Raw genomic sequence first — 22,993 nt, forward strand, 5'->3', positions numbered from 1 at the left:
GTTTTTATCAAAGATTCTGTGTAATTAGTTACTCGATTAAACTGAATAATCATGTAACTGTAATTAACTAGGATGTTGGGGCACCAAGGAAAGTATTCAGATTACAAAGTTATAATTTCCCAATATAACCTTTCAGATATTTTCATATCTGATCAATAGTCTTCTGATTAATGATTTATTTATTTTACCTCACGTTAGTCTCATTCCAAACGTCGTAAATCTGCACGAATCCAGTTTTCACTATGAGTCATCCGTACATCAATTGTCTTAAATAATGTATTTATTACTAACTAAGTAATTCACAGAAATGCATAAACAAACAGTAAATATGGTTACATGAAATGATAAAATGTGCCCTAGTGGGCTGAACCGGAATGGCGGCTTGTTAGACAAAAGGGGGGTTGACTAAGAATTCCCTAAAGAGTTAATTATAACAATTGAAATGCTAATCCCTTACACATGAACGCTCACTCATTCGGGAACAACTGCAATCAATATATATATTTACGCTCAGTGTGTCGTCTTGATCGCTGGTGAAAAGTATTTATTTTGTAGAATTGTCTGTCTCTCTCCCGTTCTCTCTCTGTCTTGGTTAGAGGGGATAGTTCAAAGTGACATTCGTTATAGAATGGATGTTTCGGTGGTTGTCGTTCTTCGCGTTCAATGATGCCGAATTCCTAGCTGCAGACTAGTAATCAATATCAAAGACTTGTTCTTATTCTGTCGGTATCGATAGTCAAAGAGTTTAACCACGTGGTATGGTTAAAAAGATTCAGCAATGGTCTACACCTTTAGCCCTCTCGTAATTGAGGTAAGCTTGGTCTCCTGATAACTTCTCAAAGTTGGGTTTTAATCGGAATGGCATAAAAGGGGCTGTCCCTGGATGTCTGACCCTAACTGGGCTCAGGGGCGGTCCTCTGATTTAGTTCAAATCAAAAGGGAATTGTATTTCTCTTCATTAAACAGTCCACAATCATATCATATTATACGAACAGTATCATACTCAGTCATTCATCTTATACAACAATTAGATGTAAACCTCATATCTGAGGCTATCATATAAACAGCGTTGTGGTAAACACCATCTCTCTTGAGCTTCCCAAGTTGTGCCAAACAGACTAGTTCGTAGCTGGATTCTTCACCGATCTTTTACACTTTACACTCTCTGGAACATGAAATTTATTCGTACCTCAAGTTCTGTGAGGTGGAAGGATTTCCTTTGTTTACCCTATCTCTAATACTGTGTGGCCATGAGGCAGGGTCTTCTGAGGAATGAGGCGTCTCAGTGTTGTTATGAGGCTTCATAACAACACTGAGAGCAGATCCCCACCAGCTGCAATCTGTTCCATAATCAAGACCTCTACAAATACTCAGCCATGCCACTTCCATGCTGCCAGATCGTAATCTCTGCTTAGTCAGTCCCTCCAGACCTGCTTACCCTGTCCCAACCCCTCTCGCTCAGCCTCAGCCTCCGCACCTGGTTTCTTGCAACCCGCCCAAGCTTCCCCTGGCCTGCACTCCATCTTCCCCCTGTATTTCAATAACTACCTTGGTTGCTTCATCCCAGTTTCCTCATCTGAGTCTTCTCTTGGGTTCCCCTGTTCCACTCCGTGTAACAGATAGGGCTAAATTGAAATGTTTCTTACAGAAGAAATATGAAAATCATACACATCAGCATGGTTTCAATTGAAATGAAACAGTTTGGAGACTACGGGAAAATTATTAGACCAAAGTTGAGGACACAGCAGTTCACCTGACACGACTGCATCCAAACATTACACTGTAGATTGTATTTGCATTTTACATGTACTTCTCTCTGCATTTGTTGATAATGAAATCAGATTTTCTTTTGGATACATTCAGTAACAATACATTTTCTGGAAAATGTGGGGTAGGTGCAACATAAGACAAAAAAAGTGTCTGAGTAAGAGGACTAACTGGTGTCTCCAAGTGGCCACAAAGTAATTTCAATGCACCTTTATGACTCAAAAAAAGAGTCTTCAACTATAAAGTGATGTTTTTTTAGCTTTCCTAGCTGTGCCATTGAGGAACTAGAGCAAGCACACTTGTAGTTGTTTTGTTTGGAACACAACCCTGCATCCCCCCCATCACACAATGACTGCTGTTTATGCAATCCAAAATCGGCCCATTATAAATTTCAATCAGGGTCAGGTAGGCATAATTTGAAAGCTTGTTCTATTGTCAACATGACTAGCTAAGTTTTAAAATTCAATCTTACAGTGTTAGGCTTTGACAGGGTTATTCGGAGAACCGGATCGTCATTTTGGTGCGCATAGAAAGGAGTCATGCATGAATTCAGGTATGTGTTCCTCAGTGAAAGTTCTTCAAAATAGACAGACTGGCTCGTTCAGAACAACCCAGGGTATGACACCATGTAATCTTGTAACTCAATCAAACACAGTGACCATAAACTTTGTCACTGTCGATGGCATGAGTTTTATGATATGGAATGTGAAGTGCACATTTGGACTCAAGGGTGTTTGGTTTGCTTGTATGACATCAAAGCTGTGTTTATTATAATACTCCACGTCTCATATTTCCAAATACATTGAATCCTCTTAATTTACAGCATTTCCCTCACTCAGAAAGGATTTTTTAGCAAAATTGCCCAATTAGAGGGAGGGATGGGGGCAACTTCTTGTCGCGTGGGGTGCTCAAGTGCTCAAGTTCAGAACGGCTTTCAATCAAAACCTATACAGCGCTGTGAAGCGCAGAGCCTTGACAGCCACTGCATTCCCATATTTAGGCATTATTTTTCAACCCGTATACGGGTCCGAGTGTAAAGGGCTATGACACTGAATGGTCATTTGTATAAGTCTATTTACGATTCACAGTTTAGATGGAGCATGCATGGGTACAGACTGCAGAGTAGCAGCATCACCACTAGGTTCTTCTCAAGCGGCTCCCAAACTACCCCCATGTGGGGTTGCTTGATATGAATATGGGGTTGTGAGAGAATCACCAAAAGCCTGGTAAATGTCTTTATTTTTATTTAATAAATAATTATAATATCCTCTTTGTATCTCAAAATCATTGTAAAGTGGTTTACCCAAAAAGTATAAATTAAAATGATCAACATCTCAAATTTGACATTCAACCAGTGAGGGAGCACCTTTAGATCGTGTTGAAAGGCTGCAGTTGACCATTGCACTTGAATCATTAAATACCTAAATGCCTGCTGCAAAATGGACCATTTTCTTAGACCGGCATCCTTGGCAAGTTCAGTAGCTAGTACATCAAGTGAATTCAGAGACAACTGATTCGCACAAAAACAGAAAATGTGCTAGAAAACATGACGAAACTTCCTCGAATAGGTCTTTACTAGCATAATTGAAAACAATGAGGAGAAGCCAAAATGCATCTTGTATGGAATATCCTCTCACGTGAGAGCATGAAGCCTAACCAGCTTAAACGGCACCTTGACATCATGCACAAGGAACATGTTAACAAACCCAAAGTAAGATTAATTTAATCACACCTACAGCGTCATGGCTCAAAATGGTATGCAGCATCATCTAGATATGTGTGCAACAAAAGTTCAACATGCACCTTCTGCTAACATTTCTGTCAAGCCATCTCCGCATACAATTTGATGCATATGTTGGAACGTATGCACCACACAGTGCGCCATGCAACTGCAACGCCTCTGCAACACAATGCTGCAAGGAAAATGCATAGTTCCATTGGAAATGAATGTACTTCTTGTGTACCAAAAAGCAATGACGCTATAGCTGTGATCGATGCTTAAGCAACAGGTACAATTAAAAAAGGCTATGACTGTTTCTGAGAGAGCCCAGAAAGCATAGTTTGAGGTTAGCTATTGTATGGTACAGGACAAGCCATATATTATTGCAGAGATTTGATATTGCCGCCTGCAGCTTGATATAGTAAAAACAATGTATGGGGAGGCAAAGGCACATACCTTTGTACATACCTTTTACACCTTTGTGAAATAATACTGTGAAATATAGGATTGATGCTATTGCTATCACTCAAGAGGAAACACTGACTGAACGACTCAGAAATTCCCCAGTTTATGCTCTCCAAATGGACGTGCTCTGTGCGGGCCGAGATGCCCATGCATTGACTTCTGTTCGGTACATGTCCGGGGATGCTATTCACCAGGACATATTGTTGAGTCTCACGCTTCCCAATCTTGAAACGACACAGGGTTCAGTGCGCTGCGTGGCTATATTGATTGAATAATGGGCTTTACATCACTTTTTTCCCGTGGTTGGGGTCATGAGAATTTTCACATTTTTAACATAGTTTGCCCTACCCAATTAGTCTCTAATGCGAGACTTTGGGTAGGCCTGGGGGGATTTCCCAATAGTAAATACACTTTTAGCAGTGTGCAACAATACAACAATGGAAAGAATAGGACTCGAAATAGAACTCGAAATTTGTGGTAGAAAGATTCAGTTAGAGACTGTTTTTATGTTCTGGAATGAGCCCTAGAGAGAGTTTGGGAAATTTTAGGGCAAGACACCATTTTTCACATTCTGTGTTGTGTATTACCATTCAGTGTTTCTCTTCTCAACAATTCTCAATTACTTTACCCTGTCTTGAAAACGTCCAACTCTGGATTTCTCTGTTCTACACTCAAAAAAGAAAGTCTTTGGATCTAGATAAAGGGATACTTGGGGATTTTGGCAATGATGCCCTTTATCTACTTCCCTCAGATGAACTTGTGGATACCATGTTAGTGTCTCTGTGTCCAGTATGAAGGAAGTTAGAGGTAGTTTCACAATCCAATGTTAACTAGCATTATAGCATTCACTGGACGTCTATGTGTATCTGCTAGCATGTTACAGTATCATTGGCCTGCAAAACTACCTCTAGCTTTCTTCATACCTAGTAGACACATTCATCACCCGAATGCTGAGGTATCCCATTAAGATAACACACACCTTTATCTAGGTATTTCATCAGAACTAGGGTATTGCCAAAATCCCAAAGTATCCCTTTAATTCTATTTTGGACAGCAGTTACATCAAATGGAAACAGGCTATTTTTACATTAAATTATTAATACAGATCTATAATTGTATTATTGAAACACTAGTGAATTGAGAAATAATAATTAGAAATGGTTTTGTCCGATTGACAAAATCTATTTAGGTAATCAAGTTTCAACTCAATTAGATCAGGTAGCTCCCAAATAAATGTACATTCATCCTAACTACAAACTGAAAAAAAGCATTTTGTTACATTCAGCAGTTTTATTTCCAACTAATCACAGAATAGTGAAGATTTCAGGAGCTTTGTGCTACCAGCTGCTTCTTCCTCATTCATGAGCATCTCTGATAGCTCCTAAACCAGCAGAATTTAAGAGACAATAAACTAACCAACAGATCAGTACAGCTAAGATTACATTCTCAGTAACGGTTACATACATTTTTTACATGTGGTTGTTTGTCTACCTTAGTTGAATGCACTGACTCAAGTCGCTTTCAATAAAAGTTTCTGCTAAATTACCAAAATGTAAATGTAGAAATGTATGGTTCCAATGCATTCTGGATATTATTCTAATGAGCTCTGAAGCCCCTCTTTGACCAAACAAAATTTGGTCAATTCATTTCTACATGATGGAATCTGGTGCAGATCAAGTTCCACCATGCAGCAATGCTCCGCCATTTCCTGTTTGCTCAAATTCTAATAGTTTGCCTAATTTCAGTTTATGTGACAAAACAAGCAAACATATTCGAGAGAATCATTTTACCATCTAAACCGCTGTGAAATATATTTTCCATACCCAAAAATATTGTATTTTCAGCTGTTTGAAGCTGGTGAATAAAACCGAACGAGAAGAGAAATAGCACACATAGGACGTATGTACCACTTCTTAGACTTGCTTTCAATGAGAATGACAGATCTATAACACACATTTATATGTGAATTTGGTTGGGTAGTCCAAAAAGTTACATATCGCAGCTTTAAGTAAATTCTACAAGAGACAATTACATTCCACCATAAAACATAATTGTGTAATGTTAACAAAATATGATAGAGCAAAACTATAAAATAAAAATAAAATGTTTGAGTGCATAGACTGTGTTTACTACTAATATGAAACACTTGTTTGAGACAAGCACTCTTTAGGCAAGTCCTATACATTTTTCAGATGTGGTATTATTATTATTATAAGAATAATATTTATTATTTGGTTAAACAATGCCATTGGAGTTTTTTTTTATTGTTTATGCAATAAATTGACAGGAAGGATGCTGCACCCTACGATAATAATAATCCTTCTCACATTTGGCACCGGTTAGTTTATTTAAGGAAATTATGAGTTGAAACTGTTATTTCTAAAAAGAAATATGTACATGTCCCAGCGACAGATTGATCAATTAACACCAGAGTGTGTATTCATTTTTATTTTACCTTTATTTAACTAGGCAAGTCAGTTAAGAACAAATTCTTATTTTCAATGACAGCCTAGGAACTGCCTTGTTCAGGGGTAGAACAACAGATTTTTACCTTTGTCAATTTGATCTTGCAACCTTTCAGTTACTAGTCCAACGCTCGAGCCACTTGGCTACCTGCCGGCCATAATCTTGTATGAATGCAATGTGTTATGGGTAAACCCCCATATTTTTCAACCATTAGGCTATTTAACAGGCCACTCTCCCCTTGTGATTTGATATTCCCTTTCAGTGGTTTTGTGAAATGGATTCTTCCGACACCCCTGTGGTTAAGCATGTCTTCCATGGTCTCGGTCGAGCTGCTGGAAGCTAGAACTGTAGCCTCCTCGTAAGGTTCTCTCCCCCAGATAGAAGGTACAAATAATGCTATAAAGAGATAATGAGGTGTGCTCCCTTACTCCTCTGGGAGAATAGGCAGTATCCATTTGCTAATTTATTGTGTTGAAAGCAAAGGTGATAGACCAGAACACTGCATTTGCTATGACTCTGGAGACTTTCAGTACATTGTGTTCCCCTTTTTGCCTTCCCCCGTGAGTCACGATCTCTTGATATGACAGTATGATGAAAGAGCTATGTATGCTGAGAGAGCCCACTTCACACTCCAGGTGCACAAACCACCTCTGCTACTAGCCAGAGCGCATGGGCTGCAAACGTTTATTTTTGTTTACGAACCCAAGCATAGATCAAAATGAAATACTTGTAATAGGCCTCTAATTTAAAAAATTATGTTTTTTATTTAAAATTTGTAGAACAATTTTCTGGAAATGTTGCAAAAATGCTAAATTTGGTATGAAAATCTTGATAATTAAAATTAAATGGTAGGACATTGTGTAATGGCTTATCAATCTGAAATTAAGTCTGAAAACTTTGGGCATGATATTTGGATATGAAAATGTTGTGTTAAGAAAACTGTGAAAATCAATCAAAAATCGAAATCTGTATTGTATACCCAGGGAGTCAGAAAACAGGTGCGGAATGTGTTTCATCATCATCAGCAAACATCAGCAAACAGGTGAAGAGTACTGAACGTAACCAAAACCACTACTACTGAGGCTTACTGAGGGTATGGGAAGGGAGAGTAATCAGGGTGGTGATGAAGTCCATATGTGCTTAACGAGGGGGAGCAGGTGTGCGCAATAATGGTTGCCAGGTGCGCGCAATGTGGGTTGCCAGGACCAGTGGTTAGTAGATATGTAATGTCACGTGCCGGAGCGGGAGTAGATGTGACAACATGGATCAAAAGCATTGACAAGTGATGGTAAATATTGTGTAATGGTGTATCAATCTGAAATTAAGTCATATTTTGCCGGGAATAAAATCTAGTTTGTAGAAAATATTTCTGGAAATGTTGCAAAAAGACAACATTGGGTATGAAAATATTGGGTATTGAAATTCAATGGTATGAAAAAATCTAAATAGATCAAAAACTCGTATTTAGCAGATGTTAATGCGGGTATAGTGAAATGCTTGTGTTCCTAACTCCAACAGTGCAGTAATGTCTAACAATACACAACAATACACACAAATCTAAAAGTAAAAGATTGAAATGAAGAAATACAGACATTTTAGGATGAGCAATGTCGGAGTCTGGAGTGTGTATGTATGTGTAAGGTTCTGCTTTTCTTTTCTTAGTTAACCTTTTGTTCTTTATGTTCTCGAACATAGCCCTGTTTCTTTGTGTTCTGGAACGTAGCCCTGTCTTTCATTTTTGTTCCTTGATTTCACCTGTGTTCAATTCTCATCAGCTCCCTATTTAGTTCAGTTCTTTCTGTTTGTATGGTTGTGAGGTAATGCTTGTTTTTTGAGAAGGAACCAGAATCAGTAATTACGACAAGTTTCTATCTTTTAGAGACCCAATATGTAATAAAGTATATTTATCATAGTTGGGTTTAAGTCCAAAGAAACTCGAGGAATTATCCAGGTCCTCAATAAGGCCCTTCAAGGCTAAAGATTGAGTACTTGAGAGAACTTGAAGCATGTTTTGCCCCTTAATGTTATCATTACATCAGATTTGTATAGTTAACAGTTTAATGGACATAATAAATAAGTGGACAGAGGACAACCTTCTTTTAGTTCCCAAAGAAGTAACTGTTATTTATTATTTTACATAAAGGATTGCTGTACTTGACTTTTACCCATCTTATGAAAGATTCTCCAAAGTTGAACAAATCCAGGCACTTATAGATTGTAGATGTACTGTTACGCAGGCTTTCTCAAAATCTGCTTTAAAGATGATATCTGGTTTCCCTCCATTCTCATAGTTTTCAATTTGTTCTAGGAGTTGTCTAATGGTGTCTCCAATATCTTTTAAGAATCCCGTCTGATCGTGATGAAAATTGTCTGGTAGGACCTTTTTAATTCTATGAGCAATACATTTAGTCAATATTTTTGCAATACAACATTGAAGGGTGAGGGCCCTCCTGTATTATACTGGGTCTTTGTACCCCCCCTGGCTCCTGCTATAGTAGGATAGAGATCAGTCCCTCTATTTGAATGCCATCAAGGCCAAGGGTTTTCCACGTCTGAAAGGAATCAATTGCCAACCATAGTTTGTCCTGTATAATTAGACCTTCACAAGATTTGTTTGTGTCGCGTATAGTTTAACATATTTTTTTGTGGAGAGGGATATCACAAAACTCATTGTCTAGTCACATTGGAGGAACTTGACAAGAGACCAATCTTCTGTAACAATTTTCTGTAGTCACTTTTTTTTTACGATACCAGTTATGTTACACTCTTGAAAAAAGGTGCAAAGTAGAACCATATAAGGTTATTCGATTTGTCCCCATAGGTGAAACCTTTTTGGTGCTAGGTAACACCCTGTAAATGGTTCTACCTAGAACCATCTATGCCTAGAACCCTATATGAATAGTTATTCTACCAATAACTATTTTATCTTCTAAAGGTTCTCCTCTAAAATGGGTTCTACTATTTTTAAGGGTTCTGAATGATTCCAGCAGACTTATCGCCTTTCAAATCAAACTCTTTATGACAATGCATTACATATCTCATAAATACTTTTTTTGCGGGCCTAGTTATACCCTAACATAGCAGCATTACAAAACTCCCTTTGTATATGTCACATCTGGCCTGCAAGTCAGATTATGCTGATTTGCAAAGTGATGTGTAATTACTATTGGAATCCATCCAGAGTCAGGATATCCAAAAAATACATTTTTTTATTGACATGCACTGTCAAATTCCTACATTTAGAATGACTGCCAGGGTAGGGATGAATGATTCATGGGACTACCAAAATCATCTCAACTGTAACTATTACAGTAATGGGTGAAATTAATCTAAAAGATTGGATTTGTTTAGAAAAGTGTATGTTATTTTTTTGTGGCGTAAGATTATGGTGGTTGAGTGTTTTACTCAACACAGAGTAAAAATTACACAATCCCACACCACTAAAATAAAATAAAATTATATTGGTCACATACACATGGTTAGCAGATGTTAATGCGTGTGTAGTGAAATGCTTGTGCTTCTAGTTCCGACAGTGCAGTAATATCTAACAAGTAATCTAACAATTCCACAACAACTACACACAAATCTAAAGGGATTTAGATTTAGGTATTAACAACAGCACACGTTTTTTTTTTTACACCACTGAATGTTAAGTTAATTTAACTCCTGAATCAAGACTAGAAATGTTACACTGAAAAGTCAACACTAGGTAAAACTGGCCAATTTGGTGTGTACCATATACAATACATTGCTCATTCATACTCCCTTCTATTCTCCTACTTTCTGCTTAATAAAATCACAGAAAATAACCATTTGAACGACAGAAATCCTGGCAAAGATATCAACTCTGTATATAGCCTCGTTATTGTGTTACTCTTTATAATTTTTTGCTTTAGTTTATATGGTAAATATTTTCTTAACTCTTCTTGATCTGCACAGTTAATTAACCTGTTATGGCTGCAATCCCGATATCGGGATCGATATGACAACTACCAGTGAAAATAGAGGGCGCCAAATTCAAACCACAGAAATCTCATAATTACAATTCCTAAAACATACATGTGTCTATTGTAGCTGGGGATTTTAACAAAGCAAATTTGATAACAAGGCTACCTAATTTCTATCAACATATTGATTGCACTACGCGTGGGTGTAATACACTCGATCACCGCTACTCTAACTTCTGCGATGCATACAAAGCCCTCCCCCGCATCCCTTCGGCAAATCCGACCATGACGCCATCTTGCTCATACCGTCTTATAGGCAGAAACTCAATCAGGATGTACCAGTGACTAGGACCATTCAACGCTGGTCTGATCAATCGGAATCCACTCTTCAAGACTGTTTTGATCACGTGGATCACACCTTCTTTGCCCGCTTTGAGGATAATACAGTACCATCGTCACGGCCCACTAACAATCACCCCTCTCCTTCCACATGGCCAACGTGAGTAAAACATTTAAACGTGTTAATCCTCGCAAGGCTGCTGGCCCAGGCGGCATCCCGAGCCGCGTCCTCAGAGCATGCGCAGACCAGTTGGCTGGTGTGTTTACGGACATATTCAATCTCTCTATATCCCAGTATGCTATCCCCACATGCCACCATTGTTCCTCTACCCAAGAAGGCAAAGATAAATGACTACAGCCCTGAGGCACTCACTTCTGTCATCATGAAGTGCTTTGAGAGACTAGTCAAGGATCATATCACCTCCCTTACCGGCCACCCTAGACCAACTTCAGTTTGCATACCACCCCTCCAGGTCCACAGACGATACAATCGCAATTACACTGCACACTGCCCTATCCCATCTGGACAAGAGGAATACCTATATTTGTAGGAAGTTTACATACACCTTAGGAAAATACATTTCAACTCAGTTCTTCACAATTCCTGACATTTAATCCTGTCTTAGGTCAGTTAGGATCATCACTTTATTTTACTCACTCTACTCTGAAATGTCAGAATAATAGTAGAGATACTGATTTATTTCAGCTTTTATTTCTTTCATCACATTCCCAGTGGGTCAGAAGTTGTTAATGGGATTTATATGTTTAAATTAATGATTAGAATATTCCACCCTGAAACCATATGATTGTATGAAATTGATTAGAATCATGAGATTATTTTAATGATGTGTGTGGTTTTAGTCAGTAGAATTATATATCCGTGAGTGTAGTTTTTAGGCAGAATTAGGGTATAACAATATATCTGTACAATATGTCTATTATAGTATCTTAAAAACAGACTGTCTGAGCAAGATTCGGTGTCGACCTATCCTGAGGGAGGGGTCTCCCTATCTTGAGGGAGGATGGGGAGCGATTCTCACGGCCTCCCCTAATCTTTGTTGGCTGGGTAGCAGGACAGTATGTGCGTAGGATACCTACTGTTTGTGTGGAAGTATGTGCACAGCTATAAAATGAATGTCTTTGTATTCTTGGCTTTAGAACGTTCTCTGAATAAACTGTACTAACCTTTTGAATAAGCTGAGTCTTTGACTAATTATTATTATACCCATGGTCTTACAAACCTCGGGAATTGGTCAGAGCTATTGATTGTTAGTTATTATCATTGGGATTAAAAATTATCGCGACAGAAGTTTGTAGCGCTATTTATTAGAGAGGGGTAAAGAAAGATTTTGTTCGGACTCCAGGCAGGTATTAACCATGCGAAAGGAAAAGAGTAGAATAGAGAGAGTACCACTACCAGACCCACACACATCAGCAGAAGAGACTGCCTAGAATGTGGCCTGTTTACCAGATAGCCAGTGGAGAGAAAAGAGAATACACACACTATAAAACCCACATCACAGCACAGGGGTAACCCCACCAATAATACCTCATACAATAATAATAATAATAATAATAATAATGGCAGAGCAATTGAACAGCAACTTCATACAAGAAAGAACCCAGTCATCAACAGAGGATTTGCAGTAATATGTATTATCTTCCAGTGGAGGAGTGCAGAGGGTATGAATGTGGGGGGTGTTCATAGACACAACAAAGGCCTTAAAAATGTCCACAATCTTCTCGGCCACATGTCATTAGTACACCCCACCTCAATACAGTTCAAATAACAATACACAACTTGCAAGCAACCACCCAAATACTTATGGTAGGGCAATAATAGTCCAGCTCTAATGAACTTCAATAGGAAGTGCGTTTGAAAATAGAAAGTCTGTTTCAGGGTAAAGCACTGGAACGATAGAGGGAAGAGAAAGAGAGAAAGGGAACAAGAGTGTACAGTCTGACTGTCCGATGGTTTGTATGTTAACTTCTCTAGGGTAGGGGGCAGCATTCGGGATTTTGGATGAAAAGCATGCCCAAATTAAACGGCCTGCTACTCGGGCCCAGAATATATGATATGCATATAACTGGTAGATTTGGATAGAAAACTCTAAAGTTTCCAAAACTGTTAAAATAGTGTCTGTGAGTTTAACAGAAATTATTTGGTGTTCCCAGAATCTCTATGTTAACCAAGTTTTTTTTTAAATGTAACCTCAGTAGAGTAGGGAGGAAAAAGGGGGGAAGAGGTATTTATGACTGTCATAAACCAACCCCCCAGGCCAACGTCATGACACTATCCAGAAGGCGAAGTCAGTACAGTTGCATCAAAGCTGGGACCGAGAGATTGAAGAATAGCTTCTATCTCAAGGCCATCAGACAGCCATCACGAACACAGAGAGGCTGCTGCCTACATACAGACTGGAAATCATTGGCCACTCTAACAAATGGATCACTAGTCACTTTATTGATGCCACTTTAATAATGATGTTTACATATCCTCCATTGCTCATCCCATTTGTATATTCTGTATTTTACACCATCTATTGCATCTTGCCTATGCCGCTCGGTCATCACTCATCTGTATACTTATTCCATCCCTTTACTTAGAGTTGTGTGTATTAGGTATTTGTTGTGGAATTGTTAGATTACTTGTTGTTATTGCTGCACTGTCGGAACTAGAAGGACAAGCACTTCGTTACACTCGCAATAACATCTGCTAACCATCTGTATGTGACCAATAACATCTGCTAACCATCTGTATGTGACCAATACAATTTGATTTGAAGTACTTTATATTGAAGACAGAGCCCCTCAAATGTTAATCATATATTTACCTATATTGATAAGGCAGGGGCTCTGCATACATTGGCTTCATCATGTTATGGGTATGCTTTTAATTGTTAAGGACTGGGGAGTTTTTCAGGATAAAAAAATAAATTGAATGGAGCTAAGCACTGGCAAAATCCTAGAGGAAAACCTGGTTCTGTCTACTTTCCACAAGACATTGGTAGATGAATTCACCTTTCAGCAGGACAATAACCTAAAATACAAGACCACATCTAAATAGGAGTTGCTTACCAAGAAGCCAGTCAATGTTCCTGAATGGCCGAGTTACAGTTTTGACTTAAATCTGCTTGAAAATATATGGCAAGACCTGAAAATTGTCATCTAGCAATGATTTTAGAGACCTACCCAGAAAGAATCACAGCTGTAATTGCCAAATATGCTTCTACAAAGACTCAGGGGTGTGAATACTTAAAATAGATATTTATGTATTGTATTTTCACTAACTTTGCAACATTTTCTAAAACATGTTTTCACTTAACTACTACTATAACTATGGGTTATTGTGTGTAGATGGGTGCAAAAACAACATATTTAATCCATTTTGAATTCAAGCTTCAACATTTAGTAAGTCTAGGTATCTAAATACTTTCTGAAGGCACTGTAAGACGTCATCAGTAAAGATTATGTTTTTTGTCAACATGTTCCTTTTACTGTAGTAGTGTCGTGGAAATGCATGTACAGTGGGGCAAAAACGTATTTAGTCAGCCACCAATTGTGCAAGTTCTCCCATTTAAAAAGATGAGAGAGGCCTGTCATTTTCATCATAGGTACACTTCAACTATGACAGACAAAATGAGAAAAAAAATCCAGAAAATGACATTGTAGGATTTTTAATGAATTTATTTGCAAATTATGGTGGAAAATAAGTATTTGGTCAATAACAAAAGTTTATCTCAATACTTTGTTATATACCCTTTGTTGGCAATGACAGAGGTCAAACGTTTTCTGTAAGTCTTCACAAGGTTTTCACACACTGTTACTGGTATTTTGGCCCATTCCTCCATGCAGATCTCCTCTAGAGCAGTGATGTTTTGGGGCTGTTGCTGGGCAACGCGGACTTTAAACTCCCTCCAAAGATTGTCTATGGGGTTGAGATCTGGAGACTGGCTAGGTCACTCCAGGACCTTGAAATGCTTCTTACGAAGCCACTCCTTCGTTGCCCGGGAGGTGGGTTTGGGATCATTGTCTCATGCTGAAAGACCCAGCCACGTTTCATCTTCAATGCCCTTGCTGATGGAAGGAGGTTTTCCCTCAAAATCTCACGATACATGGCCCCATTCATTCTTTCCTTTACACGGATCAGTCGTCCTGGTCCCTTTGCAGAAAAACAGCCCCAAAACATGATGTTTCCACCCCCATGCTTCACAGTAGGTATGGTGTTCTTTGGATGCAACTCAGCATTCTTCGTCCTCCAAACACGACGAGTTGAGTTTTTACCAAAAAGTTATATTTTGGTTTCATCTGACCATATGACATTCTCCCAATCTTCTTCTGGATCATCTAAATGCTCTCTAGGAAACTTCAGACGGGCCTGGACATGTACTAGCTTAAGCAGGGGGACACATCTGGCACTGCAGGATTTGAGTCCCTGGCGGCGTAGTGTGTTACTAATGGTAGGCTTTGTTACTTTGGTCCCAGCTCTCTGCAGGTCATTCGCTAGGTCCCCCCGTGTGGTTCTGGGATTTTTGCTCACCGTTCTTGTGATCATTTAGACCCCACGGGGTGAGATCTTGCGTGGAGCCCCAGATCGAGGGAGATTATCAGTGGTCTTGTATGTCTTCCATTTCCTAATAATTGCTCCCACAGTTGATTTCTTCAAACCAAGCTGCTTACCTATTGCAGATGCAGTCTTCCCAGCCTGGTGCAGGTCTGCAATTTTGTTTCTAGTGTCCTTTGGCAGCTCTTTGGTCTTAGCCATAGTGGAGTTTGGAGTGTGACTGTTTGAGGTTGTGGACAGGTGTCTTTTATACTGATAACAAGTTCAAACAGGTGCCATTAATACAGGTAACGAGTGGAGGACAGAGGAGCCTCTTAAAGAAGAAGTTACAGGTCTGTGAGAGCCAGAAATCTTGCTTGTTTGTAGGTGACCAAATACTTATTTTCCACCATAATTTTCAAATAAATTCATTAAAAATCCTATAATGTGATTTTCTGGATTTTTTTTCTCATTTTGTCTGTCATAGTTGAAGTGTACCTATGATGAAAATTACAGGCCTCTCTCATCTTTTTAAGTAGGAGAACTTGCACAATTGGTGGCTGACTAAATACGTTTTTGCCCCACTGTATGCTGAGAGAGATTTGGACAATTATTCAAACAAGCAATAATGAAGCTGGTCGACCGCACACTCATAAGTTTGTGTTGCCGAGAGCTTAACCTTCCAGAGGAATCCTGTTTCTTATATAGCTGACATTAAAAATGCTTAGTCATGGCTGGTTCCACCCCCATACAGATCGGGGGGCATCATAAGCCACTTTGGGTTAATCTCCTGGTTATCTGCACCTGGTATTGTTTGAACCCCCAACACGGCCCAGGTGCCAGGATGATTGGGAACAGTGAGGGTTTTGTTCTATTCCTCCAGGCTATCTCTATCTCGGTTACACCCATCACACCTTGTCAACTGAATGCAGTCTTTAGGTTTTATTACCAAGTCGACTGTCAGCTCAAGCCCCAGAGGCCCAACTCTGTCCCATAGACACAGATGAGAGAGTACTCATCAAAGCTGTTCAATGCATAAACAGTATTATAACATAATCTTGTATTTGTTCTCTCACAGTAGCCTAACAATGTTATCTTATTTCAGGACCATGTGGAAAGATGCACGGTTTCACTTGAGTGATATAAAAAAAATATATATTTCCATGTCAAAGGGATCAGATAAGATACATATCAGGGCTGGTATATTTTATGCTCTTAAAATAAGTAATACATCCTCACTGTTGGCCTGATCCATTTGTAATTAGACACAAAAAGACAGGATACATGATCCTTCAATAGGCCCAATGTAAAACCTGAGGTTTTAGCTCTGAAAGTCCATCAATAAAGTCCACTCAAGTCCAAACAATCTCCACTCACTTTGCCTCCTTGACAGTCATTCTGTGCTTTTGTCTTGGTTTGGCCTTCAAACTTTAGACTCCCGTCATCTTTACCCAAAGAATCGATAGCAGCTACACGGTTGCTCTGCAGTCCAGACACTTTGCACAGTCCCTCACATAATAAAGTGCCTTTACTCACAGCTGAAATAACCCACTGTTTGTGTTTAAGGGAAGGCCAATCAGAAAAATCTCCTTGCTCAGCAGCAGGCGATGGGGCTTGTCTGGCAGTAAAACTGTCTTGGGCTGGATTTAAGAAGGCTAAGTCTGGCTCTGTTAGGGCTAGCGCTAAAAACAAGACCTTGCTGGATGGCTGAGAATGTTAACTATTGCAAATGAATATACAGTACACATCACACACACACACACACACACACACACACACACACACACACACACACACACACACACACACACTCACACACACTCTCACACACACAGATAGATACAGTTGAAGTCAGAAGTTTAAACACGGTTTTTCACAATTCCTGACATTTACAGTTTTTCCCAATTGCTAAAACACAATTTTGCAAACTAGGCTGGTTTTATCAAAATACTTAACACAATTCACAAAACCACACAACCAAACTGCAAAATACCTCATATATCCTGCAAAATGAAGCACTGCAACCAAAACTACATATAGCATTATCAAAATCAAATGTTTGCACGAAATGGCACACACTTCATTCATATTAGCAGATTTTTGTCTAACCAACTACACACTGTTGGGCATAATGAAAAGCACTCTCATCTTTAGTATGCTTTGCCATAATACTAAAATAGTTCAAATTGTTGAAAATCTTCAGATGCACAGAAATATTTGCAGATACACACACATGCTTTTGAAACAGTTTTGATTTTATTTTATTTTTCACCAAACAAGTCAGTGCAACATATGCACAGCAGATATATTTACATTGGACTGAACAAAAATATGCTCACAAAAAACAGTAAACTGAAAAAGAAAATTGCAGAAAATGTATAGAAAAAAAGAGTCAAGAAAAATAATTAGGCAGCATCTTGCCGCACAGCTGGGTCAGGCCACAACGCCTCGTCCACATCACAGGCAATATCTTCCCTTGCCAGACATCGAGGGAAGAAGTGCCTTGAGTGCCTTATCCATCCCTAAATCGCACCCACATCAATCTCATCACATGCCTCTTCCATAGCCTGCACAAGAGGCCTGTGCACAAAGGGCTGTCGGTCGTATACCTTCCACCGCCATGCCGAAAACAGCTCTTCTATGGGGTTCAGAAATGGTGAGTATGGTGGGAGGTATTGCACGAGAAATGGTGGGTGGTCAGCAAACCCGTTTTGGACTGGGGCTGCACGATGAAAGCTCATGTTGTCCCATACTACAACGTACCGGGTTCTTTGATGATCTGCATCATTCATACGCTCTGGTGGTATGAGAATGTTGTGGAGTCTGTCCAGAAATGTGAGAATATGGGCTGTGTTGTATGGTCCAAGGTTGGCATGACGGTGGAGGACACCATGCGTATTGGAGATGACAGCGCACATTGGGATGTTCCCACCACGTTGGCCAGGAACATCTATAATGGCTCTGTGGCCAATGACGTTTCTCCCCCTTCTTCTGGTCTTTGCTAGGTTGAACCCAGCCTCATCTATAAAGATGAACTCATGTGGGATTGCATGAGCATCCATTTCCAGTACTCCCTAAAAACATAGAACAAAAGCAGTCAATATGGTGTTATCCAGTACACTGGGAAACAATGTTGTGTGTAGTGTACTGCAGTCAATATGGTGTTATCCAGTACACTGGGAAACAATGTTGCGTGTAGTTTACTGCAGTCAATATTGTACTTACATCCACATATGCTCGTCTGACCTCTTTGTTTCTTTGAGAGTTTCTCTCAAACGGCACCTTATAAAGTTGTTTCATTCTGATTTGGTTTCGCGTGAGAATGCGAGCCAATGTGGACAGACTGACTCGTTGAATGTTGTTGAATATGGTGTTGTCTTGGATGATGTGGCTTTGAATTTCTCGTAATCTGATTTCATTATTTTCCAAAACCAAGTTTACAATGTTAGCTTCCTGTACCCCGGTGAACATTTGGCCCCTTCCTCTACCATGGTTGCGTCGCTCAGTCCTTTAGAAAAACCAAAAAACTAAAATATAGGGCTTGGGCAATGCAGCCTAAAGATATTTCCCCCACAGTAGAGTAAATTCTACAGGAAATTTGTGCAGTTAGTGTATGACATCAGCCATTCATGAAGTAAACAGGTGTCACCCAACTGATACACTATAACATGGGGTGTACTACATAGTATGAAAGAAATGTTGGTTACATACCTGTACTCCAGTCTAAATGTCCGGATGACACAGGCGACAGTAACACGGCTCAAGTTGGGCTGCACTCTCTGTCCAGCCTCTCGCAATGTCAGCCCATGGTTGATGACATGATCAACTAAGGTTGCTCTGATTTCATTTGAAAGATTTTGTCTTCTTTGGCCATTAACTCCTCTACCAGCTCTACCCATACCTCTCACTCTTCCTCCCCCTCTCATTCTCACCCTCCCTCTTCCTCTTCCTCTCTCTGCAACAGCTTCCATTGTTTTTGTAAAACAAAAGGTGCTCACCTGTGGTCTTTTCATAGCGCTTACTTCCTGATTGAAGTGGTAACAATTAACCATTGAGGTGTTTGGCCAGGCCAGGTGGCACATGTATTGGCCAATTAGCTCATGTAGTGTAATTTTGAATGGCAGTGTTTTGAAATGGCAAACATGTGACTTTATGTCAGATTGTTGTGTCTTATGCAGAGAACCATGTGCAATGCATTTAAAAAGTGCCATTTTGAATTGCAAAATGTGTGTAAAGCAGAAAATGTGTTTAGACTTTTGGAGACTTGAGAAGAGGTTTTGCTCTCTGTGTGTCAGTTTAAATAATTGTGCTGTGCATGTCATTTTAGTGTGTTAGCAATTGGAAAAAACTGTAATCCAAATAAAAATTCCCTGTTTTAGGTCAGTTAGGATCACCACTTTATTTTAAGAATGTGAAATGCCAGAATAATAGTAGAGTGAATGGTTTATTTCAGCTTTTATTTCTTTCATCACATTCCCAGTGGGAATTCCCAAGTTTACATACACTCAATTAGTATTTGGTAGCATTGCTGTTTAAATTGTTTAACTTAGGTCAAACGTTTCGGGTAGCCTTCCACAAGCTTCCCACAATAAGTTGCATGAATTTTGGCCCATTCCTCCTAACAGAGCTGGTGTACCTGAGTCCGGTTTGTAGGCCTCCTTGCTCGCACACACTTTTTTCAGTTCTGCCCTCAAATGTTCTATAGAATTGAGGTCAGGGCTTTGTGATGGCCACTCCAATAGCTTGACATTGTTGTCCTTAAGCCATTTTGCCACAACTTTGGAAGTATGCTTGGGGTTATTGTCCATTTGGAAGATCCATTTGCAATCAAGCTTGAACTTCCTGACGATGTCTTGAGATGTTGCTTCAGTATATCCACATAATTTTCCATCCTCATAATGCCATCTATTTTGTGAAGTGCACCAGTCCCTCCTGCAGCAAAGTCCCCCACAACATGATGCTGCCACCCCCGTGCTTCACGATTGGGATGGTGTTCTTCGCCTTGCAAGCCTCCCCCTTTATCCTCCAAACATAACGATGGTCATTATGGCCAGTTCTATTTTTGTTTCATCAAACCAGAGGACAATTCTCCAAAAAGTACGATCTTTGTCCCCATGTGCAGTTGCAAACCATAGTCTGGCTTTTTTATGACGGTTTATGAGCCTTTCAGGTTATGTCGATATAGGACTTGTTTTACTGTGGATATAGATACTTTTGTACCTGTTTCCTCCAGCATCTTCACAAGGTCCTTTGCTGTTGTTCTGTGATTGATTTGCACTTTTTGCACCAAGTACGTTCATCTCTAGGAGACAGAAAGCATTTCCCTCCTGAGCGTATGACAGGAATTGTGAAAAAGTTTAAATGTATTTGACTAGGGTGTATGTAAACTTCCGACATACAGCTGTAAATTAGGTTAGAGCCTACAATGCAACTTATTATGTGACTTGTTAAGCACATTTTTTCTCCAGAACTTATTTAGGCTTGCCATAACAAAGGGGTTGAATTCTTATTGACTCAAGACATTTCCGCTTTTTATTTTTAATGAATTTGAATTGTTTTCAAAATAAAATATTCCACTTTGACATTATGGGGTGTTGTTAGAGTCGCTATTTAATCACTTTTAAATGTAACACAACAAAATGTGAAAAAGTCAAGTGGTGTGAATCCTTTCAGAAGGCTCTGTAGCTCTTGTAATGGTATCATGCAATGTAAGGGGAAAAAATGACTTAATGACTTACTGTCAAGGAGTGCTCCAAGTTTCTGCTGGTACGGTAGCAAGGCTCAACCTGGATACTGATAACATCCAAAGAAAAATAATAAGTAACAAGCTTTACATCTTAGCCACATCACTGAGTATGTCCAGATACTGCATGGCAGTTTACCATTCAGGCCATCAGCTTAACCTGGTGATGTAGTTAGAGTGGGTCTAATTGGACAGGAGTGTACTCAGCAGTGGAGGCTGTTGAGGGGAGAACAGCTCATAATAATGTCTGGAACGGAGCAAATGGAATATCATCAAACACCTGGAAACCATGTTTTTGATGTATTTGATACCATTCCACTGATTCCGCTCCATTTATTACCACCAGCCGGTTCTCCCAAAGTAAGGTGCCACCAACCTCCTGTGGTACTCAGTCAGTTGACTGTTACACACAAGCTAACAGTCAGGGGTTTGGCATGCAGACAGTTTTTTGCCTCAGAGCCCAGATTAATGAATGGACACACAAGTACACGGATCAGCTCTTAGCATCTGCATCCTTTAGCTCTAGACAGAGGGGCTTAGCGCTGTTAACGGTGAGTGAAAAGAAGACTGGACACATGACTACTCGCTTTGCATAAGGAAAGTGTGAGAAGGTGGCTCAGTTAAAGATCACTATTCTCCTGTCTGGAGTCTAGAAATGAAATGATCAGAGCAGAACCACTAACCCTTAACAGATCAATGTGTATGCAGGTGTTGGTGTGTCCATCCTTTAATACTAGTTTTTTTCCTTCTAGCCCTTCACTGTTACTCATTCTAATCATCAGCTGTGTTTATGCTACGTAGCATGAGCAAGATCAGCCGTGTACTGATCTATAACACATCATTGTTGGTACAGTAATGTCAACACTGGGCATCAATCTGGTTATTAATTATTATCCCAATGGGTGTTCTCCTTTCCTAGAATATTGACTAAATATGTTAACCAGTGAGACTAATCAGCGTCCTGCTGACCTTTACATTTACATGTGTTTTCCAAATTTTAGGCAATCCCATTACCTTTCAAAGTGGACTGTATTAACCAGTGTCAGTGATAACTGTGTGTGTGCCACGAGACCAGGTGATATGCTGGTGAGAACAGTTTAAAGTGTCATATTTTGACATATAGTGCCCTCCGGTGTTCATCCCCAAAAAACGCAGACAAACTTCAGGTGTTGCAAGCCTAGTAGTGCTGAGCGATGAACCGAAACTTTGATTATTTAAAATGTTTTAAACAACTAATTGACCTTCTGGTTCAATTATTTGAATTCCATTTTGTTCATTTTTTTTCTGAGCTCAACGCACACATTTCTCTAGATATAAATCAGATCCAGCCTGAAATGTGATATGTAGTAGGGAGTTGTAGTTTCCAACAGGCCAATATTCTACATAGTTTAGTGTACACAACGTGGTAGTTAACAAAAATTACCATAATACAATTCCGCATATACTGGTCCAGTGTGTTTCTTTTTAAGCCTGCTAAGGAAAAGGCAGAAGCATGCAAGATCATGAGGGGATATAGAGAGCAGAGGTTGCTTCGGGAGGTATCTCTACCTGAAAATACATGATTTAAGTGATTCATGGCTGGTACTCGGCAGTCATAAAAGTATGCCTTAATTACTTTGAAGAACTACAAAATAGTGATTTTGTCACACAGCACAGGCAGCAGCTCTATAGAGATGAGTGATGACTTGGAATTAAATAATAGTCATCAAATAAAGCAAATGTAATATCTACAACAACTGAAATATTTTATTAAAGTAAAGTAATGTGAATAAATTATTGTTAAGTGATAAGCAGCAATGGGCAGTCACTACCATCATGGAACTTGAATTAATTGTTTTATTCTGTGTTACAGCATTCAACCCAAATAATAGAAACTGAAATAAAAAACGTGATTATTTTTTGATAATCGAACCAACCTCAAAAATCACTCATCGCTGAGCACTAAATCCTGGTCAACTGTATGAAGAATAGTTTGTGTAGGAGAGTAGGTCGAGTTTAAATGA

At 39.3% G+C, this 22,993-nt stretch overlaps 1 protein-coding gene across 1 annotated transcript; it reads right to left on the reverse strand.

Annotated features, from left to right (window-relative positions):
- Positions 1–17,769: 17,769 nt before the first annotated feature.
- LOC110532660 (uncharacterized) lies at positions 17,770–19,146 on the reverse strand. Its single transcript, XM_021616746.3, has 3 exons — positions 18,959–19,146; positions 18,473–18,755; positions 17,770–18,321 (listed from the first exon to the last, which is right to left on the reverse strand). The coding sequence occupies exons 1-3, from the start codon at positions 19,144–19,146 to the stop codon at positions 17,770–17,772; spliced, it is 1,023 nt and encodes a 340-aa protein (XP_021472421.2).
- Between the last annotated feature and the right edge of the window lie 3,847 nt (positions 19,147–22,993).

The sequence above is a fragment of the Oncorhynchus mykiss genome, chromosome 1, assembly GCF_057628025.1.
Source record: "Oncorhynchus mykiss isolate SJ-2025 chromosome 1, ASM5762802v1, whole genome shotgun sequence".
Taxonomy (NCBI): Eukaryota; Metazoa; Chordata; class Actinopteri; order Salmoniformes; family Salmonidae; genus Oncorhynchus; species Oncorhynchus mykiss.

Excerpts from the sequence above, each read along its gene's own strand:
- LOC110532660 (XM_021616746.3), bottom strand. The coding sequence starts at position 19,146 with ATGGGTAGAGCTGGTAGAGGAGTTAATGGCCAAAGAAGACAAAATCTT. Across the intron at positions 18,756-18,958 it reads ACATTTAGACTGGAGTACAG|GACTGAGCGACGCAACCATG; the intron begins GTATGTAACCAA and ends GTTTTTCTAAAG. Across the intron at positions 18,322-18,472 it reads TCAGACGAGCATATGTGGAT|GGAGTACTGGAAATGGATGC; the intron begins GTAAGTACAATA and ends CTATGTTTTTAG.